Source organism: Curcuma longa, chromosome 3 (genome assembly GCF_044706935.1).
Source record: "Curcuma longa cultivar G26 ecotype Majalengka, Jawa Barat chromosome 3, ITB_CL_G26_1.1, whole genome shotgun sequence".
NCBI lineage: Eukaryota > Viridiplantae > Streptophyta > Magnoliopsida > Zingiberales > Zingiberaceae > Curcuma > Curcuma longa.
In genome coordinates, this window is record NC_133863.1 from 2,086,754 (window position 1) to 2,105,414 (window position 18,661).

Below are 18,661 nucleotides of genomic sequence, written 5' to 3' on the forward strand. Positions count from 1 at the left end.
CATTAAAATGAAGCAAGATATCCGGTCCCTTGGGATACATTTTGCTTACTTCTGGTAAGAAAGAGCTAGCTAGGTCCCTTGTAGATAGATTCAGGGACCTCCGAAGGAAGCTAAGGCCTGGGAGCAAAAACATACATCAGAAAAAGTAGTTTGGTTACCGTCTTTGGTTAGAAATCTCAAAAGGATAATCTAAAAGATTGAACGATGTAACGCAGCAGTGCAGTCGAGTGAAGCCAGATGAGCCTGCGCTGCAGTCCTTTTGATATCATCACTATTCACTCCTCATCAGTGAGTCACACATGCAAGTTATGAGACAGTGACCTCTGAGTCTGATCGCCAGTCTACTTCTCAAACAGCCCGAGCCTGTGGTCACTCAGCCTTGATCTGTAGGCAGCCTTCTTGTACTCCTCCCATGTGAACTCCCTGTAGAGGCTCTGCTCCCCCTCCCCCATCACTTGTAGCAATGGTGCAATCCTCTCCCCCAGCGCTGGCCCAAAGAAATAGATCATGGACAGCCTCGTGTCCACCCCATTAGCCACCACCCTATGCCTCACGCTCTGGAATCTCCCATTTGTCAGAACCTGTACCCATTATATTCCACCCATCTCAACACATAATTCAATTACTTGTGTGCTACATATTAATAATCCTTTAGTTAGTTAGTTAACAGTATGAGACCTGTAGGGCATCACCGACGTTGATGAAGAAGGATTCCTCGTCAGGAGCGACTGGAATCCAGCTCCCGTCCTTTAGTGAAATCTGCAAGCCAGAGGTGTTGTTAGAACGCAGAACAGATATGACCTGTGGATCAGTGTGCTCTCCGAAGCCAGTCAGGCTGGAATTTAAGCCGTGGAGGAGTTGCAGGGGACAGGGAGGGTAATGGTTGAGTCTGAAGATCCCGTCACTCTGCTCCCCAATCACTAGCTTGCTGAAGGTGTCTCTCGGCTCGATCGCTAGCCCTTCCGCCATGAGTTCCAGAACCCGAGCAGCAAGCTTCCTAATAGCCGATAAGTACTCCTTCAACGTAGAGCTTCATGCACACGATCATCACAAAATCACTGATGTATGCATATGCCACGTCTAAAACAGAATCTCACTATTAGATGCTTAATTCCACGTACCTAAATGGGCATTGCTTCGGAGTGACGGCGAAGAGGAGGTACTCTAGCCAGCCGATGTCGCCATTAGCGCCGATGGTTTTATTCCCGTAGCCACCAAAAGGATCGGGAGGGCATGACCTCTGCTTTTCCAAGGGAGGCAGGGAGAAGAACCCCACAGCCTCTGCTTCGAGCCTCCGTATGAGCTCCATAGGAATGCCGTGGTTGGTGACCTTGAATAGCCCGAAGTCTCGACACGCCCTGACGACGAGCTGCGCCGCCGCATTGTCGGGCTTGGAGAGGTCGATGACGGGGACGACCGAGACGGAAGCGGCGGCGGCCGCCTTGGGAGGCCGAATGAGCGGTATTTGATCCAGGGAGGGACTCGACAAGGCGACCATCGTCGAAGGGAAATTGAACGAAACAGAGCAGCAAGGCAGCCTGCACGGGAGGACCGCCGCGTGAGGTGGCCGCTTATATAGTGGCAGGGCTAGGGAACGTAACACAGTTTAATTTGTCTGTACGGAGTATAATTAATTACACTTTAGTATTCCCTGTTTAATCATTTTCATGGTACACTAAACAACTTTTTAGTACATGCATTATTCTGTCTTGTTTCCATCCGCTATCAAAAGTACATACATCGATCCAACACAGACAGGTCAGTCACATCCATTAAGGTAGACCTGACTCGACCATGTTGATCTGAATTTGACCAAGACACCAGGTCATCATCCTCCGGCTCAAATTAATTTGGAACAGGAGTTCGAAAGGGGCAAAGGACGTGATCTTCTCTGGCCTTCGGCCCACAAGCCTGTCTCGTATAGGCTGACCATTGCTGAAGCCCTCGACGCTAGTGTACGCACCGGCCTCATGGCCCCACTCATCGCGATCCTTCGGTTCAATGAATGATATTACCGAAATTACAAGTGACGAATAACATGATACGGATCTTTGTTCTAGATGAAGGACGTGGTCAATGTCGTAAATTGAAAACGTGGTGTCAATAATTGATCGCTGTCACAAAGTCTACCGTCCGATCGAGTTGGCGAGTTCCTAGTTATAGTTGGGGGGGTCTCTAACTGGCGAGTGAGCTGAGAGGGGGCTAGTGGGTAAGGAATCTAACAAACTATATTCATTGAATGGGCAGCGAAGAGCACAAGCTTTGGGAAGAGGATAGCGTACGGAGATCTGGAGGAATGGGTGAGCAGTGAGCTGGTTCAATCGATCGGCCCCGAAATAATGAGGGGATATGAATCTGGAAAGCAAGTTGAAGCAGGAAAAAGGCACGTGCAACGCAACAAAACTAGAGTAGAGTGGTAGTTAAAAGTGCTACCAAATCTACCTCGTTGCTCGTCGCAGTGCACCGAATGCGGACATAAACTCTGGTGCTTTGTGGGGGTTTCGATAGCAAGCCTTCACACCCGGCCGGGCCATTCGATGGATCAGACTTTCGGATTCAGCAACATCGATCGATACTGTTTGCTGGATCCAGCAGAAGAAGAGTAAACAAGCCACATGAGACTAGTGTACTGTGGTGGAGAAATCCAAACTCAATGGCATCTTGTACTGCGCAAGGACAATTTCGATTGGGACCGTCTGCCCATGCTCTGCATAGACCAAAAGGCTATGGATCTGTTGTACACTAAGCATTGTACGCTAAGCATGCATGTGTCCTGCTCAACTTTGTCTAAAGGAATCAATCCACAGCTAGTAAATAGATGACTATAAGTCAAATTATCCTTATCATCAATATCGTGATTACTGAAAGCATGCCATTACTATGTCGCAGAAATGGATTGATTTCCAAATCCATGTGAACATGATGCAAAACTCGGTGCCACTACCATCACACTTGCTCTCCTATGATATCTATAGCTAGAGATGATCACACACAGTTATTCCGTCAAATCCTTTGAAACTTGACTTGAACAGCTTACACTGCAGTCGACTGGGCATCAGGCAGCGATAACCATAAGTGCAGTGACAAGTAGAGTGGGAAGAGTCGCGGCCCAAGCGCGCGCCGCGACGGCCGCGCCGGAGACTCCCCACACCCTGACCTCGTCCACAACAGGGCCGCAAAGCGAGCTGTGATCGTCGCTCCTGGTGTTGTAGTAGACGCTGTAGAATGCAATGCGCGTGCGATCCGCGCGCGCCGTGAAGGTGATGTTAGCTGGCTGGCTGGTGGCGTTGCCTGTGGGGGCGTAGTGGAAGTTCTGCGCCTGGTCGCCGGCGAATGCCATGACCGCAAGCGGCGCCTGGCAGGAGTCGCCGGCGGCGCCGACGGTGAAGGTGAGGCTGTACTGCTTGTCGGGCGTCGTCTCCACCATCTGCGATATGATGCCCTCCTTCCCGGAGAGAAGCTCAACGGCGCGCTTACCCTGAGGGACGGCAAAGTGGTTGGAGTCGATGTAGCGCACCGCGCGATTGGACTCCACCAACCAGCCCGAGAGGGCCGACATGGCCTCCTCGAGGTTGGTCGGAAGGAGCACGCCGAGGCTGGCGTTTTGGAACATCCACGGGCCTTCCTCGAAGTCCCCGTTCACCACGGCGTTCTCTGCAAAATTGATCAACGAATTGTTACGAGGAAAGATCGAATATTGAAAACGACGTCCCCGTTCACCACGTGCACCTTTGGGTCGTTCGGGAGTGAAGAGCTTCTTTATGGCAATGTTGTCAATGATGGGGCCGCAAGTGGGGTCGTCCTCCATGCCGGGGTTCTTGAAGCTTAGCAGCGACTCGGTGCCGTCGTCGGCCTCGGCCTGGAATGCCCAGGCGTAGGTGTCCCACCCCTCGACGCTGTAAAGCGTCTGCAGGTCCACCGTCGACGCCGCCGGCGACACCGACACATTAAGCGTTTCTAGTTGCGCGCACGTCCGCGCCGCGCTAAACGTGACCGCGTAGGATGCCCCTTTCTCCAGCTGCAGCCCCTGTGATATCTGCGCCTCGTTGCCCAGCCGCACCGCACGCAACCCTACACTAGTCACCATTAAAGTCCTATAGAACAAAGCAAATCTGCAAATATAGGTAATTAATTACCTTCGGGAACGATAAGAACCATGCCGCCTTGCTTCTGCCCGGACTCCACGAGCTCCACCATGCCATTGATGGTCCAGCCGGCGAGGGAGGTGATTCCTTCGCCCAGACCACTGCTAGCGGCCCCGCCCGAGGGCGAAGTCTCGAAATCCCCGTTGTTAATCAAACCTGCACTTTGTTTAATAGCCACATAAATTGTCAAGGAATAAACAAATCGAAGCACAACACTCTAGTGGTGGCCATGGTGATGGCAAGGTGGCAGACAAACAACGGCATGGGGAAGTGCGCCATCAGCAAAGAGTAGCAGAAGAACGCACAACATTGCAGGAACTAAAAACTATTTCTTCGTTTAATGTTCATCTCGATCGGCATCAAGCTTTTACTTTTTTTCTAAAGTTGATCAAGACAATCCAATAAAACAAGTACCAAACGGTTGCTTCTTTTATCTAAAATATAGAGGTCACATGGAATCCTGTTCTTCGTCTACAAATCTAACTACGATATGAATGACTGAGATTGACATTTGTCGGATAAGATAATCAAGTGATCCTGCTTTGGACCATCTCTGTGGGTCCACAAATCTATCATTTCTTTGAACGTAAGATAACTCAAGGTTAATTAATAATGACACTCAATATAACCCGACGGTGGCATAATGGTTAAGAGTAAATGCACATGAAGTAGGAATTAAAAGAGTGGTTGCAACTCATGCGGAAGACAGCGAAGCAATAAATAATTAATTACCGATGAGTGCGTGAAATAATATATACGTACGGAATCTTTATGTCAACAACTGCAGCTGCAGAGCTGTAGCATTTTAGGTAGCAGGTAAACAAGGAAGACAAGAAGCAAAAGAAAGCTCCGGTGCTTTCGCTATTCCAAGAGATTCTTGCAGGGATGCGCAGCGAGTCAAGAAAAAAAAAAAGCTAAAATGGCAGTATGAATGCGTAGCCACCAATATAATCTATTGAACAGCGAACGAAATAAGTTCAGATTGCTATCAGACTGCTAAAATTTTCTTCTTTAGGGAGCTAAACAAACATGTTCAGGGCAGCTAAACAAACAAATTAAAATTCCAAATAACCTTCAGAAATTGGGAATCCAGGACGAAACAGAGAAGGGAAAGAGGCATACCGTCTTCCACTGCAGCTGAAACACAATGAGTGAAAAGGAGGAGGACGGCGAGGCAAGGGAGAGGAGGAGTGAGTGGATTCATCTCCGGGAGACAGGAAAGTGATGTGACCAGCAGCAGATCAGGAGCAGGAACAGGACTGAGCAGAGTGGTTCTTCCCCCCTTCGCCCGCTTCCTGCAGTTCCCAGGAGTGGAGTGGGCACACCGCTCGCTTGGCTCAATGCCAGGCCCTTTTTATTACCCCGGATTCTATTCCCATCTTCGGTCAGTCTGAAATGTGAACACTTTATTGCTTCAGAAATTTACTTTACTCAGCGTGGTTTCACCGTACTATTAACTATAATTAATTCGAAAAAAAAATAAATTAAAAATAAATATAATCAAGTATTTGTATGCTGAATATTATTTAGTATAATGTCCCTAAGGTTTTTCCTTTTGTTTTGGTTTTTTAATGTAAAAGAAAAGGAGGAATTGAGATCGAGGGAACTGACGAGAATGGAGGAGAAATTAAATAAAAAATGAAAGGAAAAGGATATAATGGTAATGATGATGTCACTCCGCGTTTTACGTACTGACGCTACCCATCACTTTCCGTGATCCGAAACAGAGACAAGTATGGGCTGTAGCCCAGCCCTGTCTGTCTTATAATAATTTATCATTGATAAATATATCTGAATGTATTGGTGGCGCAATTGGCTAACAGTATATTTCATTGCCCCTAAGGTCGAGAGTTCGAGCCTCTCTCGATGCAAATTACATAATATAATTTTAATTAGGACTATTTTGAACTCTAATTTAATTTTAAGCAAATTTTAAACAAGAGCACGAGCATTAGAAGCAACGGAAAATGTTGAGAACAGTTCTTATAAATTGTAATTAAAACTTTTTTCTAGTAGTTTTTAAAACCAATCTCTGTATTATGGATTGATTGTTTTCCAATTGACATGAATTGGAGCCATGCAAATATGTCACAGTTAGTAAAGAAGATTAATAATAGTAACAATAATTGTTAGCTATTTTAGTTTTTTAGGGTTTTACATCAAAACATAAATTATATTGCTTTCTTCCATGTGAAATACATCAAAAATAATTCCGTCACAGAAAATTCTTAATTATTAACTTAAGTATCATATACAGCAATTCAACAGTGGCAAATGAGAGAAGATTTGCCAGAAGCTTATTGTCGACTGCTACTCACAATCTCTCCAGATTAGGCGGAACATCTTCCTTTGTCTCTTCCTGCACTTGCTGGCTCGACGAGGACCGACTCCGGCTCACCATCCTCTTCAGCGACGCGCTCAAGTCGAAGCGAAACGACGGCGACGCGCCCTCCTTCGTCTCCGATGGCCCTTCCTGCGGCAAATCTTCCGTTGTTTCTTCCTGCGCTTGCTGGCTCGACGAGGACCGATTCCGGCTCACCATCCTCTTCAGTGACGTGCTCAAGTCGAAGTTAAACGACGCCGACCCGCCCTCCTTCGTCCTCGACGGCCCTTCCTGCGGCAAATCTTCTGTTGTTTCTTCCTGCACTTGATGGCTCGACGAGGACCGACTCCGGCTCACCATCCTCTTCAGTGACGCGCTCAAGTCGAAGCTAAACGACGCCGACCCGCCCTCCTTCGTCCCCGACGGTCCTTCCTGCGATGCCCACTTCGCCGCTGCCGCTGCCGGCCGCGAAGGCTCCCCGACTTCTACCACTGCGGAGTCGGCCGGCGTCGGCTCCACCGTGGCGCGGCAGACCGGGCAGGTTACGTGCGAGGCCAGCCACATGTCGATGCAGCCCACGTGGAACACGTGCTTACACGCAGGAAGCCGCCGCACCATTTCTCCTTCCTCGACCGCGCTAAGGCACACCGCGCACTCTGGTCCACCGACTCCCGAGGCCTCCTCTTCCTCCTCGTCGTTCGTCTTCCGGTAGGGGAAAGACGGGAGGGCGGATATGGCGGCGGGGTCGAGCCCCGCGCCGCCCGGGGGCTGGTCGACGGCGGTGTTGAAGCGGAACAGGTCCATGGCGGTGGTGAGGCTTCTGCGGCCGCCTCCGCGAGGGTACCGGCGGCGGAGGACGTAGCGGACGTAGAGGTGGAGGAAGACGAGTACGGCCACGACGAGCGCCAGGGAGATGAGGCCGGTGGCGAGGATGCCAGAGCTCATGTCGTAGGAGCTATTACGGTCCTGGTCGGAGCGCCTCTGCCACCAGGCCGGCGGCGGGATGGGATCGGACATGGCGGCGGGGATTGGACGACGAAGAAGAGCGGATTGAGTATAATTGATGGGCAAGAACCGCCGTTTGGATTTGGGAGTTGTAAATAAAGTGGAATTAATTCACAAATTTATTATTCAGTATGAATCCGTGAATGGTCAAACATGTTGAAATTAACTTCCTCATACCCCCAAACATTAACGTAAAATGAACGATATCAACGGGGAATTCAGTGTTGGGATAATAGCGTAAATGAGCCAAGCTTAATTCTTTTTAAAATTATTTATTCACTTACTGAGCATTAAGGCGCCACATCGCGATGATTAAATTTCTCGACGACTTCTGTCGGAAGCAGTTTGAATGGATCAATAGAACTTAGGGTTCACGCTTTTGACTGCTAGATGGTCCGACTCCGTAATTATTTGAAATACTGTGAGACTTTTCTATTTAATTCAAACTGAAAATAGCTTGGACCAATTTACACTAGTTCTCACCGTGGTCTGTCGAGATCGCTTCCTATCATGGTCCCGTAACATCGCCAACTAGAAACAATGGTAGGTAATGATGCCTCTATAGGTCTTCATTCCGGCCTGTAACTTGGTCGGCAGCGTACTGAAGGTGAAAGAGACTCTTAGGAAGAGTGGTCTTCAATCATTGTTCATATCTTCGTTGTTTTATCGCCACTAAATTCACAATTCAGAAATTGCGGCACCGCGCAATTAAACAATCTTAGGAAGAGTGGCCTTCGAAGCGGGCAACACCACACTTCCACCTGGTTTTGGGGTTTGGCGAAATCCATGCCTCAGAATACGAGACGAATAATGTCAGGCTGCGGACATATCAGAGGGCAAACAAAATAACGGAATGAATCCGGCATGAGATCGAGGGAGATGAGGACAAAAAAGGGAACTCCGTGTACCTACTTGTGGATCAGATCGCCTCCGGCAGAATGGACGAAGAGGAGTCCGACCGAGGTGCCGAGGACAAGGGCGACGATGTCGTCGAAGTGAAGACGGGAACTATTGGGTGAGTGGCGGTGGAGGGAGGCGAGGAGGGACGCTCTCTCGCCGGCTCAGCTCGTTGCAGGCGATGCACCCGATCTCCGTTCAGATGTGATCGCCGCGCCATTGTTTCTCTTCGGTCTTCCCTTGCAAGAAAGACTTGAACTAACTCAATTCCCCTCGCGTGTATCGCTTGGGCTTCGAAAAAGATTGATGGGCCGGCCTGTTAAGTTCTTTAGCGCCTTGCAAATTTCCCAAACTAAATTGCTTTATAACTTTCTCGAACAAATATTTTATTTTATTTTTTCTTATTACAAAAATATAACCCATTAATCTTCCATGTCAACGAGAATTTTCACATTATTCCATGTTAAACATAACATCATTGATTTTTTCACCCCCTCGAACGATTCTTTTATTAATCAAACACAGCCACGTCAAACATTTGTGCTGGTGAACTGTCTTTGCTCCTCCACTGGAGCTTCAACATAGAAGCCAAGCAAGTTATCACCAACTTCCGTTTGCTTTCTTCAATGTGACGCAACGGTTTCTCTGTGACATTAAACAACAAAGTAAAGGATAAATTACACATTACGGAAGAATTTCGGTCATTGATAACATCTTCTAAAAAATCACCCCATCGATGTTCAAAGTAACTTCCTAGTAAACGCATCAGATGGAGCAGCATTTTGTAAACTCCACGTTAAAATAATTGCGCTGCCAAGTTTATAGGCTCGAAGACGCGTCGACGTCAAGACGCGTGAATAATCGTCTACTTACCTTATTGGGTAATGGGTCAATTATCACTTAAAGAATAGGATGACCTGTATTGCAGAGTAAATTACGGATCATTATTTCTTTCATTAAAGACGAAATAAATTAAGTTTCACTCTCCTCTGCATTCAATTTTTTTACAATACAATATATATTGATTCTAGAATATATTTATTTTTTTATTAGTAAATAATTATTATAAAATTTTTAAATATGACTGATGAAATCCGCATTGCATATTATTATGTAGATGTGACAGTTTTTTTCGGTGTGGTGTTTAGGGTACATACAACATTGAGGCAATAATGCAATACAAAAATGCATATAAAATGGTTTATTATCCATATATGACTTTAGGATTTAGTTTTGCCAAAGCAAAGAGTTAATTATCGATAAAAAAATATTTATATTGCCAGTGGCAGTCCTCAAACAGGAATGATTTATATTGTAAAAAATCATAAAAGTCAGATTTTAAAAGACAATAATTAATTTTATGAAATATATTATTATATATAGGGAAGACACAAAAGAGAGAGATCCAATAAAATATTTTTAAAAAATCATCCATTTTTAAAAAATATATATATATTTGATCTAACGTATCCAGCAGCTAATTAATATGGACAGGTGGGCACCACTTCAGTGACGCGAGGCGGAGGCACGACAACAGGGCCTGAGAACGATGGGCGAGCGTGACTGCACTTTGCGCGTCCGCCCCCTGCGGCTGTGCCCCGGGGTCCCACCTCCACCCACGCCAAGATAATTACTCCTCGCATTTTTTCCTTTTTATAAAATTAAATAATAATAATAATTATTATAATTATAAGAATATCCACAATTCCACACCCATCGGCTTCGGAACTCGCCGTGCGTCTCCCTCCTACCTTCCCCAACTACAACGCAACGTCTCCGTTCTCTTCCGCAGTTTTTGATCGTCCGGTCACCATGTGAGCATGCCCTTCTTTTCTGATCTTTTTTGTTTTGCAATTTTTCTCCTCCTTTTGCAATCAGATTTCGTGAGATCGAAGCATCCTCGGATTCGTCAGGAAAGTGGGGACTTTATTCTCTTTTTTGGATTGTTCGGATTGATAATCCAGGTGCTGAAAGATGAGGGTGTTCGATTGAAGGAGCCGGGCCTCGGCTTGTTCCTGGTGCTCTGGTTACATGGCGTGATTCTGGAGTAGTAGTTTGCCAATTTATGAAACCATTCCCTCGTCGATTTCGACCTCAGGAAGTCGAAGAGGGGAACCCTTGTAGATAGGTTAACGAGCATTCAAAGGAATGGAGGGACGATGCGAGTTCCAACTGCACAAGGTATTATGCGCGGCGCTGATGATCTGTCTCCTCGGCAAGGATTGCGCGTCGGTTAACCTCGAAGGTAATTGCACATCTTTGTTCTGTGGATTTTTGTGTTTTGGTTGTGGGATCTTGAAAGTTTTGGTTTTCGGTAAAGGGTTGGCTCTATTGGAGTTTCGTTCGAGAGTGGAGTCTGATCCTTACGGGGCATTAGAGAATTGGAGGCCCAGTGATAGCAACCCTTGCAAATGGACCGGTGTTGGTTGTGTGGACGATAAAGTCGTTACACTGTAAGATCATCTCACTCTTTTATTCAGTTTCTCTTGTTAGTTGTTATCTTGGCATCGTGCATGTTTTTTTTTTTTTTTTGTGTGTGTGTGAGGGCAAGTATTTGACTTAAAGATGTGCTCCATCACATAGTTGTGTATGCATATTGACACGGACCTGCTGATCTCGCATAAGATTTATCTTCTTTAGGGAAGCACAAGATCTGTCTCAGTCTCTGTCTTTTAGTAGCTCAAGCAATGATGCTGGAATCAGTAGCAAATCACTATAAGACTCACAGCTTACATGAAAAGGAGCTACATCCATCGTTTCATGGCTTCATTCTAGAAAATATAATTGTCAGTATGATTCTATTTAGATGCAAAGTTTACATGACAAAAAATTATGACGTGAATGCTTCTATTAATGGAGATTTCTAAATCTTTGATTTTCTAAGAATAGAGTTAAAGTTTATCAAATTTTTTTTCACAATTATTAGTCATCCCTTAGATTTTCCATCTTGAGGGGAAAAAAACTAGTGTAAGTTTGCTCCAAATTCATAATCCTGGGTTCACCTCACTGTTTCAAATCTTTTGTACACTCGTTCCTTCTTCAAAAAATGAAAACACTCTCTGCATGTTCACAGGGATCTAAAAGGATTCTCTCTGCAAGGAACTTTGGCACCTGAGATTGGGAAGCTCAGACACTTGAAAGCTCTGTAAGTTGCATATTTTTTTCCATATTCAACTTAAGATCACACTTAAATCAATTTCATGTCATTTATTTGCATGAGTTATTTCCCCCCCATCTTTTCATCTTCCTTAGTATGCAGTGCCAGCATTGATTGCCATCAAAAAAATTTATGATAACTCCATGCTTCTAGAGTTCTCATTTTTTAAATCTTATCATGTTATGTTTTTCTCTTTATCTCTATTTGAGGCTAACACATTCTCAAACTTGTATTATTTTATTAATGTTGTCTTGATAATGATACACCAAGCTAGGTTACTGATCCTAATGAGATTTTTTTTTTTGTTCGTGATCATTAGATGTATAATAGATTTTCTGGGGAAAACCATTGCTTGACGATGATGATAGGATGTATCTCATCCTTGACATGATCCTTCTCAAAAAATAAGAATAAGATAGCATGCTTTGATTACTCGCAATAAAGAATTTTGTGATACCTTCATGTGCCTGTACATTGGGCATACTTTTGAAGACTGAGTGACAATTTTTGTTTTTCTTATTCCATAAATTTCATTACATGCTCCTAAGCACTCATCATCTTTGGACTTTCCTGCTATGATTATTAGTTTTAATACTTTTGGGCTTCTATTGTTACTTCAACTGATTTTCTATCAACAGTGTGCTTTATCAGAACAAATTTTCTGGAGTCATCCCCAAGGAGATTGGAAGATTGACAATGTTAGAGGTGTTGGACTTGAGTAACAATATGCTAAATGGTACAATTCCAAGGGAGATTGGAGGAATGTTATCCCTCAAACATCTGTGAGCCTCCTGTTACATATTTACTCTGTTGCTCATCAGCTAAGAAAATACTTATTGGGAAAAATATCATTTTATTTTTCGTTCTGCAGCTTTCTCTGTGGTAACAAATTCCAAGGCAACATGCTGTTGATTGTAAATCGTAACACATACTTTGATCTGATGAAGGATCCAAATCTTTCTTGCAATATGGCTAATAATCTGAATCATATAAACAGGAAGGTCAAACATTGGTAAGTCAATATTTATTTTTTTAAATGTCCCTGTAACCTAGCTAACATAAGTTGCTGGTTAGATTTTGTTTTCATTGTTGTGTTTGTTATAGCATATAAATTTACTATTTAACATACACCTTACAGCATATAGATCTGTTGTAGTATATAGACTTATTTGTCAGACACACTGCATGTCCGACAGATAGGTTCATCATGCGAAATCAAAAGTACACACTGAAAAAGATAACATGGGGAATGAGGCAGAATTAAAGTTCATGATCTACATTATGTGCCAAAAGAGTTGAAGTCACTGTGAACTCATGTCCTGCACATTGATACCATGTTAAGGATTTGATTATCCAGTTGTGGGGAGGAAAAACTCAAGTTGCTAGTTAAGGGCTCAATTTATAGAGTATGTTTTCACCGTTCTATTATATTTGTACTAGTATAGTGCCAAGTATCTGGTTCATATGAGTTTTAAATACTCTTGAAAAGATTTGTGCGTTCTAAAATGTGTTCAAGTCTTTTAAATTAAACTAGTATGTGTTCTTAGTAATGTGATAAAAAAAAAGACAAAGCCACAAGAATGGTGGTTGGAGAATTTTTAAATGACAATAAAGAAGATAGCTGGATTACTTGATCCTACAAGTAGCTTCAGTAGCCTTTTTGTGACAAATATATTTCCTGCTGCAGTGAGGAAAAAAGAAAATTCTGTAACCTGGTTCAAATTTCTTTCTTTCTTTTTTTTTTGTGGGATTGCATTGACCTTTCCTATCATGTACTTCTTAGAAAGAACCTCCATGTTATGACAACCCAATTCTCTGAGCAAAGATTGACCCACTATCTTTATTGTTATTGATCACTGTTTCAAATGCTCAAGTAAAAGTCAATAGTAGATTCATTTGAATCTTAAGAACCCCTTGATTAGCTAATGGTTTTAATATATGACTAAGTTATGGTCTCATAATTTATCACCATTCACCCTAATGAGATACTTATTAAATTGATTACCCTGTTAAGTTACCAAACTAAGTTGTATTAGTTGATTCATTTAGGTCATACAAACTTTTTTTAGCCCATATTCCATAAGGTCAGATTGAATTGAGATACCACAATATCCTCCAATTATGACATCCTGCCTATGCATTATTTGAGTCATAGCATATTTCATAGTCGGCAATAAAAAAAATTCACTATCACATTTCAGGTAGCTCAAATTTCAGTCAAATCCTCTAATTAAGCTATAATTGCATTCTAATGTATCCATGGCTCAGCTCCAAATTGTCCCGCAAACTTGATAGCTTGAACCACATGGATAAAATGCTGAAGTGAAACTGAAGAACTCTCTCAATTAGTACACAAGTTTTATATGACTAAAGATAAATCTGTTAGATGCCTTTTTTCCTTCAAAAAAAATATAATTTCATTACTGTTGTTTTTGACCACAAAGTTATAATATACTGCTCATATCAGCAAAGATTTTGAATTGAAGAATCACTAATTGCATTACTGCTGTTTTTGACCACAAAGTTACAATATACTGCTCATATCAGCAAAGATTTTGAATTGAAGAATCAAGGGTGGCCTTATGTGTTGGTGTAGTGGAAGCTTTTCTTGGATCACTAGAGGGGAGGAGTGAATAGCGACCTGCAAATATAATTAACTCTTTCTCTTGCTAATGTTTTAACAAGGACACACTAATTAAAATGTAAATATAACATAAGAAACTACAAGGCACAGAATGTACTTGGTTACAACCATCGGGTTGTTAGTTCAAGACTATGAAAATGCCAATTAAAAGTCTTCTCGTCGGAATTGATCCAGAGGCGGAGAAACCTCGTATAATGGTTCAACGTAGACTAACAATAAACTGTACCAAACAGATAATTCGGGTGTGTATTCTTCTTCGAGATTCAGTCTATTTATAGCTTTTACCTCGATCTGACCGTTGTGCTAATGTGGCACTTCCGAGCGCTTGGATTCGTCGATCCCAATCCGATCTGTCAACGGTCCACCAACAGATCTGGATGACTCCTCGCAATCCAGGCGCTTGGAAAATCTCTAGGCACCTGGACTTTGGGGCGCTCGGAATGGATCCTGACGCCTGGACACTGGGGGGCTTGGAGTGGATCCGGGCGCTTGGAATGGTCAACTTTGTGTCGATCATTTTCCTCCTCTGTTCTCCGTTTTGCCTTAGTCGCCTTGTACAGTCTTCCTCTCAGCTTCTCGTCCCTCGGATGCACCGAGTCCTTTCGGCTCTCTCCCGTGTGTCCTTCTCGCTCCGCCAGAGTATTCTTTTGCAGCTCTTCGTACCTCGGATGCATTGAGCCCATTGGCTCCTTTCCCGTGCCATCCTTTTCGCTCGCTCGCGTCTTCTGTCAAGGTTCGTCATCTGGTTATTACGTGTGATCTCCTAAGTCCCTGTACACTTAGTCACACATGTCAAATACCACATGACCTAATTTCAGACTTATTTAGTCACACATCAAAACTCCACTAGGGTACTAACATTATGTACTTAAAAGACAAGAAATTTGACTATTTGTCAACTGTCACAAAAGCATGATTTTTTTTTTTTTTTTGTAAATAAAGAACCAATGATGAATATTCCTTGAATTTTTAAGATTCAATATTCTATCACTATTCTCACCAAATTTGTTTTGAGCTGAAAAGGCTGATCATCTTTCTGCAATTCTCATTTTCTGTTATACATACGTATACTATTTTCCCAAAGGAACAACCTCTACACTACTGTATAAATTCTATCTAATGTTAGGAACTTATCATTGATAGATACCGCATACCACTGGAATCACAATCAACAATTTATATTGAGATTTAGTGTGTCCATTATTGGTAAAAGCTTTGTGGAAAAATAAGAAAAAAGCCAATTATTCAATCTTTTGCAAGTGATAATTTCTCAACGGAAAATGGGAAAGCAAAAGGAACAGGACTATTTTCCTTACTAAGATCAATCATTTTGCTTGCTTTTATATTGTTACATTGGTTCATTTTATATATTGTGCAAGTGTTTTTATGTATAAGTTAAATGGGTGGATCGTGGACTTTATGTGCAAGGACTTACTGTGATTAATGTAACAGCTTCTGGGGGACAAGTGTGCAAAAACTGAAAAGCTTTAGCTCCCTTTGGATCCCTATCAAAGAGAAGATCTTGCAAATCTTTGACATATTGCCAAAGTAATTATTCCTTTTTTCCATGTTTTATTAGATCATCTTGTGAGAAATAGGTATTTGGCTGATGATGTATTCTTAAAAATATATCAACTACAGAAGAGGTATTTTTTCAAGCTTGAGACAGGAAGGGGGTGCTTCTGGTGATCAAATGGATAGAACAAGTGATATAGCTGGTAAGTGAAAATGCAAACTCACTGTCCTTTGACCAGCGCAAGATTTATAATACAGTAACCACTTTCTTTACTTTATGTAGCTGGATTTGGTGAGCAATACATTTTGACGAGTGAAGGTGTAAAAGTTGTTCGCCGTAGGTTGGCTGTAGAAACCAGGAATCTTCCTGCAGCTCCTGGAGCCAGTGGTCCTGTGGCACAAGTTGTCAGTGTCCCGCCTATTCCAAGTGGTTCGTTTCCAGCAATACACTATAGACCTAAACCAGCGCCATCTTCATCCCCAGTACCTCCTAGCCCATCCATATCTCCATTAATACCTCATCCTCAGCCAACACCAATTCCTTCTAATTCTCTTCCATCATATAAAAATTCAGCAACATGGGTGTACATACTTATTACTTCAGTTGCTGCTTTACTTCTTGCCGTAGGAATATGCATGTTTATAGTGTATCGCAGCAATGGGCCAACCACAATAGGTCCTTGGAAAACTGGTTTAAGTGGTCAGTTGCAGAAGGCTTTTGTTACTGGTAAATCCTTTGAATTCTATGCTTGATTGTTATTTCAATATTTGATTCACATGATAGGTACTAGTGTGCTACTATATCTGATAATAGAATAGATAATTAGTTTACCATTTTGCCTCAATAAGCCTTTCTCAAGTTGATATTGTTTTGTGAAGCCTATTAGTGATCTTAGCTATGAACGAAGGGAAGCTTTGAAGCATATTAACCTTTGAATTGAAATTTTGGATTGGAATTTACATTCAAAATGACTCTCTGACTAAGCGGTTTTGAACTAGGCATAGGTGCTTGTTGTCATGTAAATTAATGCATGACATATTTCTTCTTGTTAACATAAACAGGGGTACCAAAATTGAATCGCCCAGAATTGCTAGCTGCTTGTGAGGATTTTAGTAATATTGTTATCAGTTTTCCAGAGGTTACTATCTTTAAGGGAACATTATCAAGTGGGGTTGAGATAGCAGTCGCCTCAACGACAATCACATCTGCAAATGATTGGTCTAGGCATGCAGAAATGCTTTTCAGGAAAAAGGTTTAAGTTCTTGGTATCTTTATTATGATTACCTTCTCTCTACGCTGTTATGTTTATTGTCAGTGCATTGACACCTTTTGTTATCTTGGGCATACAGATAGATACTCTGTCTCGTATAAACCACAAGAATTTTGTGAATCTCCTTGGTTATTGTGGGGAAAATGAACCATTTATGAGAATGATGGTCCTTGAATATGCACCCAATGGTACACTTTTTGAGCATCTTCACTGTAAGTAGAAAACCATTAATTTGATTGGATATTAGTTGGTTTACAAGTTAATGACAATCCAAAGTAATGATGTTGAACTTTCTGCAGTGGAAGAATATGAGCATTTGGACTGGAACGATAGAATGAGGATACTCATGGGAACAGCCTACTGTCTGCAGTACATGCATGAGTTGAACCCACCCATATCTCATCCAAACCTCTCATCAAGCTCTATCCTTGTGTCAGAGGATTGTGCTGCTAAGGTAATGATTCTTTAAAATTTAAATACATGGATGAATAGATGCATTCAAAGCGTTGCTAGTTTTGGATGAACAGATGCTGATATACATTAAATGCAGGTAGTGGATGTTAATGTTTGGAATGAAATTTTTGCCAAGGGAAAGACATATAGTGACAAGGACTTTGATCAGTCTGAAAAACTTTCTGCTGATCCTGCAAGCAATGTTTATAATTTTGGACTACTGGTATTGGAAGTAGTTTCTGGAAAGGTTCCACATTCTGAAGAACATACCCAACTTCTTAATGTGGTGAGCTGAGACAGCCACTAGCTGTATCTTGTATCTTTGTTCTTCTTTTTGATATTTTTTTCTCATCATTTCTTTAGTCTTTTTGAGAAGTTTTAGTGGAAATCTCATCATCTTGGATGGTTTGATATGCACTGTTGTCTAAGGTGTCAACTTTTCTGTAATAACAGGTTGCAGAGTACCTTAGTGGCAATGACACTGCTAGCTCTTTGGTCCAATCCACTTTAAAATCGCACAAAGACGAGGACCTAGATATCCTTTGTAAGGTAATCCAACATTGCATCAATCCTGATCCAAGCAAGAGGCCAAGTATGAAGGAAGTCACTTCTATATTACGGGAGGTGATTGCAATTTCACCTGAAGCAGCTACTCCAAGACTTTCTCCCCTTTGGTGGGCTGAACTTGAGATCCTGTCAGTTGAAGCGAGTTAAACCTGAAATCTGTAAGATGCTTCAAACACGAATCCTTTTGTCCACTCATTCACCAGCCTTACGATGCATTCATAGACCTTTGTAGTAGGTGGTTGAATGTGCATATACTTCAGGAGATTCATCATCCGACTTTTTTTAGCCATTATGGTTTATGAACAAGGGGAGTTCTGCAATCTGCGAGTTTTGTGAGAAACTAAGGTGTGTCGAAGTAGATCTCATAAGAACTAAAATATGTATAATCTTTGTGCTCAATTACTGCAGTATGGTGCATTCAGGACCAAGATTATATGGCCGGAGTGTATATTCTTAAATTCCCTTAAGAACTCGATTTAATTTGTAATACTATTAGAGTGTTGTGCTTGTGGCAAACTGAATTCTTGTTGAAGATTATGAAAACCCACACCCGTTTGCTTCAGTAGGGTATTCTTTTGACATGAAGTGCTGATTGGGTTCTTGAAGCTTGGATTTCAAATGGAATAGCAGAATTTTTCTATCCAAGTCAAAACTATTGTTTTATGTAAATGTTTTTAATGGTAT

General features: G+C 42.4%; 4 protein-coding genes across 6 annotated transcripts; 1 reads left to right on the plus strand and 3 right to left on the minus strand.

Moving 5' to 3' along the window:
- Positions 1-341: 341 nt before the first annotated feature.
- LOC141823459 (gibberellin 2-beta-dioxygenase 1-like) lies at positions 342-2,923 on the minus strand. The gene is made up of 4 exons (XM_074710744.1): positions 2,852-2,923; positions 1,122-1,499; positions 679-1,030; positions 342-581 (listed from the first exon to the last, which is right to left on the minus strand). The coding sequence occupies exons 1-4, from the start codon at positions 2,911-2,913 to the stop codon at positions 342-344; spliced, it is 1,032 nt and encodes a 343-aa protein (XP_074566845.1). The 5' UTR covers positions 2,914-2,923.
- LOC141823458 (protein BIIDXI-like) lies at positions 2,826-5,502 on the minus strand. The gene is made up of 4 exons (XM_074710743.1): positions 5,268-5,502; positions 4,137-4,301; positions 3,730-4,071; positions 2,826-3,654 (listed from the first exon to the last, which is right to left on the minus strand). Exons 1-4 carry the CDS (start codon positions 5,347-5,349, stop codon positions 3,056-3,058), a joined length of 1,188 nt encoding a protein of 395 aa, XP_074566844.1. The 5' UTR covers positions 5,350-5,502; the 3' UTR covers positions 2,826-3,055.
- An 839-nt stretch (positions 5,503-6,341) lies between these two features.
- On the minus strand, positions 6,342-7,558 carry LOC141825644 (uncharacterized). Its single transcript, XM_074713029.1, has one exon. It carries the CDS (start codon positions 7,483-7,485, stop codon positions 6,460-6,462), a length of 1,026 nt encoding a protein of 341 aa, XP_074569130.1. The 5' UTR covers positions 7,486-7,558; the 3' UTR covers positions 6,342-6,459.
- Positions 7,559-10,092: 2,534 nt separating this feature from the next.
- LOC141823401 (protein MALE DISCOVERER 2-like) lies at positions 10,093-18,558 on the plus strand. 3 transcript variants are annotated; one of them, XM_074710682.1, is made up of 14 exons: positions 10,093-10,184; positions 10,335-10,615; positions 10,691-10,823; positions 11,444-11,515; positions 12,166-12,309; positions 12,399-12,539; positions 15,624-15,719; positions 15,813-15,889; positions 15,970-16,413; positions 16,749-16,939; positions 17,037-17,169; positions 17,257-17,411; positions 17,508-17,696; positions 17,864-18,558. In XM_074710682.1, the coding sequence occupies exons 2-14, from the start codon at positions 10,519-10,521 to the stop codon at positions 18,122-18,124; spliced, it is 2,133 nt and encodes a 710-aa protein (XP_074566783.1). In that variant the 5' UTR covers positions 10,093-10,184; positions 10,335-10,518; the 3' UTR covers positions 18,125-18,558. The 3 variants fall into 3 exon arrangements, with proteins under 3 accessions (XP_074566783.1, XP_074566782.1, XP_074566784.1); XM_074710683.1 differs by having other exon boundaries at positions 10,109-10,184; positions 10,284-10,615; XM_074710681.1 differs by having other exon boundaries at positions 10,100-10,615.
- The last annotated feature ends 103 nt before the right edge of the window (positions 18,559-18,661 follow it).